The 8150-nt window shown below is 49.8% G+C and overlaps 1 protein-coding gene across 6 annotated transcripts in view; it reads right to left on the bottom strand.

The window, feature by feature from the left end:
* The window catches only part of Cacna1a (calcium voltage-gated channel subunit alpha1 A), a 265280-nt gene that overhangs the window by 94572 nt on the left and 162558 nt on the right, over nucleotides 1-8150 (bottom strand). For 4 of the 6 annotated variants that reach the window (XM_050120774.1, XM_050120773.1, XM_050120770.1 and 1 more), the window contains exons 9-10: nucleotides 6602-6693; nucleotides 851-1060 (exon numbers count right to left, since the gene is read on the bottom strand). In XM_050120774.1, coding sequence (XP_049976731.1) covers nucleotides 851-1060; nucleotides 6602-6693 — 302 coding nt within the window. The remainder of the gene's footprint in view (nucleotides 1-850; nucleotides 1061-6601; nucleotides 6694-8150) is intronic. The other 2 variants (XM_050120775.1, XM_050120772.1) reach the window with 1 other exon arrangement.

The following is an 8150-nucleotide window of genomic DNA, read 5'->3' on the forward strand; positions in this document are numbered from 1 at the left end:
CATTCTGAGCAGTGCCACTGTCTCCTATCTCCTCCATCTGCACTCTGTCTGTATTCCTGAATCTCACTTAGAAACAGTGGCTGTGGATTCTCAGAACTGTGAGAAAGATGGGCTGGGCAAGCCTGGCTGTGTTCTGTGTCCCTTTCCATGGTTCATGTCACAGGAGGCTGCACTATAGAGCGGGAACTTAAAAGCTGGGGCTTAGTGGGAGGTGCTTAGGGCGCTGACAGTGCGCCTCGTTGTCCATCTGTCTTACTCTGAGTCTGTCTGTCTTTGCATTCAGCTCTATCTCTGCCAGTCTCTCTTTTCTGTTTTTACTACTTTATGCTTTGTGCATGTATGTATGTGCCTGCGTGTGCGTGTAAGTGTGTGTGTGTGTGTGTGTGTGTGTGTGTACATGCCCATGCCGCAGTGCTCCTGCGAAGCCAGAGGTTTGGTGGGAATCTTTTCTCTTTCTACCAGGTGAGTTCCGGAAGTCAATTTAGGCTTCCAGGCTTGACACCTGAGCCTTTACCACTGAGCCATCTAGCCGGGTCCTGTCTTTCTCTCTTTTGGATGTCTGCTCGTCTGTGTGTCTCATCTTGGCTTCCTGGCTGCAGGTGTGAGAACAGGCTCCGGCACACACTCCTTCCGCCTCATGTCACTGCCCAGAGCTAAGCCAGAGCAGATGGCATCATGCGCTCGACCCTGCCAAGCTATGTCTTTGCTCAGCCGCCTCAGGTCTAACACCAGTCTAAGGCAGCAGCTGCATGACCCCCGTTTCCGCTGCAGAAATGGTCACTGGTCCTAGGCAGGGCGGGTTGGGGAAGGGCCGAAGGAGGAGCAGAGGCCGGCAGAGAGCAGCACTCACAGAGGAAGTCGGAGAGCCACTCGGGCTGGTTGTAGTGGACGATGGCGACGCATAGCGTGTTGAGGGCTACCAGACTGAGCACGGTCCAGTAGAAGGCCTGAGTTTTGACCATGCGGCGGATGTAGAAACGCATCCTTCTCTCCTTTTTGTGGAAAAAAGTTGAGTTCTCCAGCTTGGCACTTTTAATGCTGGCTCTGGCAAAAGGAGACCCTGCGAAGGAAAGGATGGAGAAAGTGAGACTCAGGATGGCCCTTGGTGAGGAGGCCCATCGGCAGGGGGTCATAGGAGAGGACAAGATGGAGCTGTGCTCTGCAAGTCTCCTGTGGGAGCTACATGCTCCAAAGGCCTCCAGGAAGAGGGCTGGCAGGATGCTGGGTCCCAAGTGATCCACAGGGACTGCCCACTTGCAGCATGGAGTGGCTGTTTAGGGTTTGGTGCGCTTTAGATGTTCAGATCAGGAGTACTCAAGCTGAGGGTCACTAGAGAACTGAAGGGTCAGGGGCTCTTATTAGGCCCTCAGCTGGGGACAAGACCGAGGCAGAATTCCCACGCATGTGAAAGCAGCCATTCAAGGAGAACACACATTAAACAGGGATGGCGCAGTCAGTAAGTGCTTGTTTCAAAACCTCAAAGACCTGGGTTCAACCCCAGAACCCACATCAAGCCGGACAGAGCAGAACACTTGTAATCCCAGCGCTGGTGACAGCAGACTCGCTGGCCAGCCAGTCACGCCTAATCGCTGGGTCCAGGCCAGTGAGAGACCAGATCTCAAAGGAGGTGCAGGGTTCCTGAGGATGCTCCCTCAGGCTCTCCTCCGGGCTCCACACAAATGTCACCCACACAGACGTGAATAGGTGAGGGCTAGACCAGGACCCGGTGTCCTCCCTGGCCTCTACATGCAAGCAGGACACACACCTGCAAACACGGACACACACACCACAAACACCAACATTTAAAAAGTCTAAATGGAATATAATTTTTTTAAAGTGTTTTCATCGTGTGTGTGTGTGTGAGTGTGTGTGTGCGCGCGTGCACGTGTGCCATGTGAATACAGATGCTCATGAGGCCAGGAAAGGACGAGCATCACCAGTGGATGTGAGTGTGGGAAACCACACTGGACTCAGGTGTTTTAACCCACTGAGTATCTCTCCAGGCCCCGAGTGTAATAACCGATTGGAGCCTCTACCTACAGAGGCTTCCCCTTTCTCTCGCGCTCCATACTCTCCATTTTCTTTCTTTCTTTACTTTTTTGATAGTGCCAAGAATGGAACTCAGGGTCTTGCACACAGCAGTCACACACAGTAGGTGAACACAGTAGGTGAACGCTCTATACTGAGTCATGGCCCCTACCATTTATGATTAATTATTTTTATAAAAACAATTACATTTAATACAAGTAGACACAAATCGCAGGTAAGCTGGTGGATTGCATAACTGGACTTTTTAAACTACTTGCTACGATGGTTTGTGTGTGTGCATCCATCCACGTAGACCAGCAGAGGATGTCAGGTACCCCGGAACTAGGGTGTTGTGAACTGCCCTAGATGGGTGCTGGGAATGGAACCAGCAGAGTCTCACAGGGGCAGTGAGCGACTTCCCTGTTGTGCCGTCTGCAGCCTCTGTAAGTGGTTCTGAAGTGTGTCTACACCGCAGCATGGCTAGCCTGAGCAGTCACCGTGTGTATTACTGTTATGGTTTGCCTCTTACGTGTTTCCAGCCTCTAGCGTAAATGGGAGGGGGTGAACACTTTATGAGTTGGGGCCTAGAGGGATGTGCTGGGTGGCTTCAACTTGACTCAAACCTTGATCTATCTGGGAAGAGGGAATCTTAATTGAGAAAATACCTCCGTGAGACCGGCTGTAGGCAAGCCTGTGGGAGACTGGTGTGAGAGGGAGGGGCCCAGCCCACTGCGGGTGTTGCCACCGCTGGGCAGGTGGTCAGGGTGTGGGGTATGGGGGGGGGAAGCAGGCAGAGCAAGCCAGAGGGAGCAAGCCAGTAAGCAGCACTGCTTGAGCCACTGGGATGCATGCCTCCTGCACAAGAGAATAAGTCACTTCTGAAGAACTAACAGTCGGTAAAGAGGCCAGAGATGGAGCTGAGTAGGGGAGCAGGCCCCTAAGGCACTCAATGGGCTGTGCCCTCAGCTTTGCAAAGCCAAGTAAACAAATAAATAAAAGCTGCATGAACAGTAAGTCAAGGAATTGATCTTATTAATTAATTAATCTATAATTAAATAATGCTAAGTGATATATCATAAATAAATCAGGAACATTACACATTGATGCCTCCACTAAGGAGTGTCCAAGAGTGTCAATCTCTCCTCATCCTCGTCAGCATGGGGTTGGATCACTTTTTCATGTTTGTCAGAACGAAGGATGAAGAAGACCAGAAGCTCGCTAAGAATGGGCATCCGTCTAGCTCACAAGGTCTCAACTTGGGCTCTCAAGTACACAACAACATCACCAAAATGCTTGCCTACTAAGATCGAGCAAAGCAAAGAGTGGGGCCTGCAAGACGGCTCAGCAGGTAAAGTTCTCGTCATGAGTGAGGCCCGATGACTGGAGTTGGCGCTCTAGGACCCACATGAGAGAAAGACACAGCCTACTTCCAAAAGGTGTTTTCTGACTTCCACACGTGTATGCTGACATGCATGTCTTACACATGCACATGAACACACATACTATACAAAATATTTTTGAGACAAGGTCTTACCATGTAGCCTTGGCTGACCTGGAACTCTAGATAGACCAGGCTGGCCTCATACTCATAGAAATCCACCTGCCTCTGCCTCCTGAGTGCTGGGATTAAAAGTGTGCGCCACTACATCTGGACAGAGTTATTTTTACATGACGTGTATGAGCATTTTGTCTGCATGTATGTAAGTGTACCATACGTAGCTGGGGGAGGTCAGAAGAGGATGTCACATCTCCCTGGATGTATAGGTGGTTGTGAGCTGCCATGTGGGCACTGGGAATTGAACCATGGCCCTCTGCAAGAGCAGTCAGTGCTCTTAATTCTCTGAGGTATCTCTCCATTCCCTAACAAATATAATAATAATAATAAAAAGGAAAATCCAGACCTGGTGGCTCACACCTTAAATTCCAGAACCTGGGGGGCAGAGGCATTTAGACCTTTGTGAGACCCAGGTCAGTCAGGGTTACACAATGAGACCACGTTCGGCAATAAATAAATAAATAAATAAATAAATAAATAAATAAATAAAGAGGAGGAGGAAGAAGGAAAGACAGACAGACAGGCAGACAGAGCTTAAGGCCGACTGACTGAAAGCATGAAACAAATCAGACATTGCAATCAACACCTTCTCAAAGGACACGAGCAGGTGGGCCCACAAATGGAAACAGAAATAACAGTCATTACAAACAAAAGTGTGTTCAGGCCAGGCATCAAAATAAGCTTTAAAATAGCATTACAAAGCTCCCTAACTGGGTAAGGGACTGCACAACAGCAGGTGGGGGCCGGTGACAATCTGTCTTGGACAAGTTTGTGAATGAGCGTGGAATGGCCTAGGGAGTGAGGAGCTGGGAGTCAGTCATTCCTCTCTTTGTTCCTGTAATTATCTCCAGGAGCACGCCCGTCGGTGTGGGATAACCGTGGATGTGCACAGCAGGGTCCTTACTCAGAGTGGTGTCATCTGGTAGAGCCACCCTTGGAGCCCAGAGTTCCAGAGGAGAAACGGTGCTATGGATGAGATTAGAAGGGTGTGTACGCACGAGCCCCCTCCCCATCGCACCCCCAAACATCCCCAGTGCCTTTGAAGTTTGGTCACTATACTTGCCAGCGGCACTGCTGAGAGGCACCTTTGCAACGGGAGCCTTCAGCTCTCACTCAATGTCATCTCCTCCGAGAAGCCTTCCTCGACCACGCTCTACTGTGTCAGGGTGGGCCAAGCCTGGGCTTCATCTCTACAGCTCTGTTATTCTCTCGGAATAGAATTTTTTTTCCAGTGTGTGTTTTAAATTTTTAAAATTTGCAGTAGTAAATTAATTAACTTACTGTAACACATGGGCCACAGTGCGCATGTGAAGTTAGGGGACCCTCCATGTGGATCCTGGGGATCAAACTCAGGTCAGGCTTGGCAACAAGCCTTTGCTGACCCGTCCTGGAACTCCCTTTGTTTCTGTGCAAATGTGTCTGGTGTGCGTATGTGTTTGCATGCTCACGTCTGTGCATGTTTGTCTCTGTGTGGGTGACATCTGTGTGGAGCCCAGAGGAGAGCCTGAGGGAGCATCCTCAGGAACCCTGCACCTCCTTTGAGATCGGGTCTCTCACTGGCCTGGACCCAGCGATTAGGCGAGACTGGCTGGCCAGCGAGTCTGCTGTCACCAGCGCTGGGATTACAAGTGTTCTGCTCTGTCCGGCTTGATGTGGGTTCTGGGGTTGAACACATGTGTCCCTGCTTTCAAGGCAAGCATTTTACAGACTGAGCCATCCCCAGCCCCAAATCTCTTTTTAATGTGTGGTCTCATTGGGTGGAGACTTTCACGTGGGTGGGAATTCTGCTTCATGGGGATATGGGGAACCCAGCACCATATCCCCAACTCAGTGACCCCAGACTGACATTCCTGATCTAAACATACAAATGCGACCTTACAATGCCACGTGTGGAAAAGTCCACGACTGCGCTGGCAAGACCAGTTAAAGTGCTCTGGAATTCCAGAGAGCTGTCCTCTCGCCTCCGAAACAGCACTGTGGCATGTGGGTTCTCTCCTAGCACACCATACACAACAAGATAATAAATAAAAAATCACACATCAACATTATTTCCTGTACAAAATTGTGTTCCAAAATACAATGTGACTTATTCATTGTGTGTCTCTGTATCAAGTGCCGTGAGTGTGGAGGTCTAAGGACAACTTGAGATGGTTCTCTCCTTTCTCCATATTGATTCCGGGTATCGAACTCAGGTCCTCGAGCTTAGTGGCAAGCACCTCGACCTGCTGAGCCATCTTGCCTGCCCACAACGTTGTTGTTATTATTATTATACTATTTTCAGACAGAGCCACACCATGCAACTCTTGTTATCCTCGAATTCACAGAGATCCATGTCATGGGATTAAGCGCACGCACCTCCATCCCTGGTAATACAAAAGCCTTTTTAAAGGGGCCTAAAATTACCTTTAGGCTCTGTGTATGAGAAACAAATCAATGTTGTTCTAGACGTTGGTTCCACGCCTAAGACATGACACATCTATATGGAAATATTCCCGAGTCTGGAAATGCCCGGAATCTGAAACAGTTTGGCTATGGAGGGTTTTGTTTTATCACGTGTATTTGTTTTTGAAACAGGGTCTCACTGCGTAGTCCAGCTGGCCAGGAACTTGTTAGGCAGACCAGGCTCTGACTCACAGATTCAGCTGCCTCTGCCTGAGCACGCGGAGATGACAGGTGTGCCCACCATGCCCCGCTATGCCGAGTATTCTGGAGCAGGGACACTCAGCTGTAATGGGTTTAGCCAAGGTAACTAGGGTATGAGTAAAGTTTGGACTTAACCTACAGTAAAGAGAATCGTGGGGCTCCTTTAGTTGGGAGACTACAATAATATTACAAGACAAGATCCAACCAGGTATGAGAAACAAAACCAAAAAAACCAAAGCAGAATGGGGGAGGGGGCGTCGGTATTTTCATCATAATGTGACCTCCAGGACACTGGCATATCCAGCCCCCCAGCCTAGGGCTCGGCCTCCCATTTCTGGGTGATGGACAGTGTCTGGCACAGAGGTAGGGACTTACCCACAGACGCAATGTCACCCAGCTGGTCCTCGGCCTCCTCAGGGTTGAGCAGGTCCGTCTTGCTTTTCTTCAGGGTAGCTCTCCGCAGAGCTCCAACAAGGGAAACATGCGAGAGAAGACGGCATTACCCTTTCATGCCAGGGTGGCAGCAGACACAGCGTGCTGCCATGCCCACCGATCCACGTGCAAGCTGCCACTGGGCAAGGCAGGGAGTCCAGACAGGAGTCTAGTACTGTTCAGTTATAGTCCGAAGTCCAGGCTCAGAAACACTGTTTTCAACCTGGCCAGTTTTTAATTATTTATTTTAATTAGCAATTATTATTTTATGTGCCTGGGTGTTTTGCCGGAGTGTATGTCTGTGTAGCACATGTGTACAGCGCACACAGAGGGCAGAAGAAGGCATCTCGTTCCTTGAGACTGGAGTTAAGAATGTTGTGGTCCACCATGTGGGTGCTGAGAAAGTAAACCCAGGTCCTCTGGAAGAGCAGCCAGCACTCTTAACCTCTCGGCCATCTCTCCAGTTCTGTTTGTTTTCTGAGATAGAGTCTCACTACATAGCCCTGGCTGCCCTGGCACACACAGAAATTCACCTGCTTCTGCCTCTGGAGCACAGAGATCACAGGTGTGCATCACAATGCTGGCTCTGGTCCATTTGAATATTCAGAGCAGGGTTCACGTCCTAGAAGTCCTGGGACAGGGGGTATAGTCCACCCTTAAGCTAGCACACACGTGCTGCACTGGCTGGGGCTGGGGCAACTGTCCCGTGCCAAGGCTTGCTCCCCAAGGCTCTCCAGCAGATATACACTCTAAAGGAGACTCGGAACACTCCAGAGAGAATCACTTTCTACTCCCAAGTAAAAGATCTATGATTCTTAATTTCTTTTTGTCATTTTGCTATTTAAATTTTTTCCTAATTTTTTTTTTGTTGCTGCACAAAATAGTGGTTTTTAAGAAAAGATTTAAGCCGGGTGGTGGTGGTGCACGCCTTTAATCCCAGCACTCGGGAGGCAGAGGCAGGCAGGCAGATCTCTGCAGGCTTAAAGCCAGCCTGGTCTACAAGAGCTAGTTCCAGGACAGGCTCTATAGTTACAGAGAAACCCAGTCTCGAAAAAACAAAAGAAAAAAAAAGATTTAAAAAAGAAATCAAGTGCATGTGTATTTGTGCACACGAGTGGCCAGAAGAGGGGTCAGACCCTCTGGAGTTGGAGAGACAGGCGTGAGCTGTCATGTGGGCGCTGGGAGGGGAACCTGGGTCCTCTGGAAGAGCAGCAAGCGCTCTCAACTGAGGATTCATCTCTCCAGACTCCCCCAAATAGTAGGACATTTTTATACACCTGTAACACTGCACTGTACTTCCTGTCTGTCTTCCGCTGCTTTTCCCTGCGCCTACTGCACCCACTGCTGGGCGGGGCTGGGGTTTAGGAAGCAACTGAGCTGCAGGGATCTGGTTGGTTGGAGTGGACCACATTTTTCAGGGACAGTAAGTGTGGGCAGTCATTCCCCCCCCCCCCTCTCTCTCTCTCTCTCTCTCTCTCTCGCTCTCGCTCTC

This window comes from Alexandromys fortis, unplaced genomic scaffold (genome assembly GCF_014885135.2).
Source record: "Alexandromys fortis isolate MF-2015 unplaced genomic scaffold, M_Fortis_MF-2015_v1.1 scaffold_186, whole genome shotgun sequence".
Classification (NCBI taxonomy): Eukaryota; Metazoa; Chordata; class Mammalia; order Rodentia; family Cricetidae; genus Alexandromys; species Alexandromys fortis.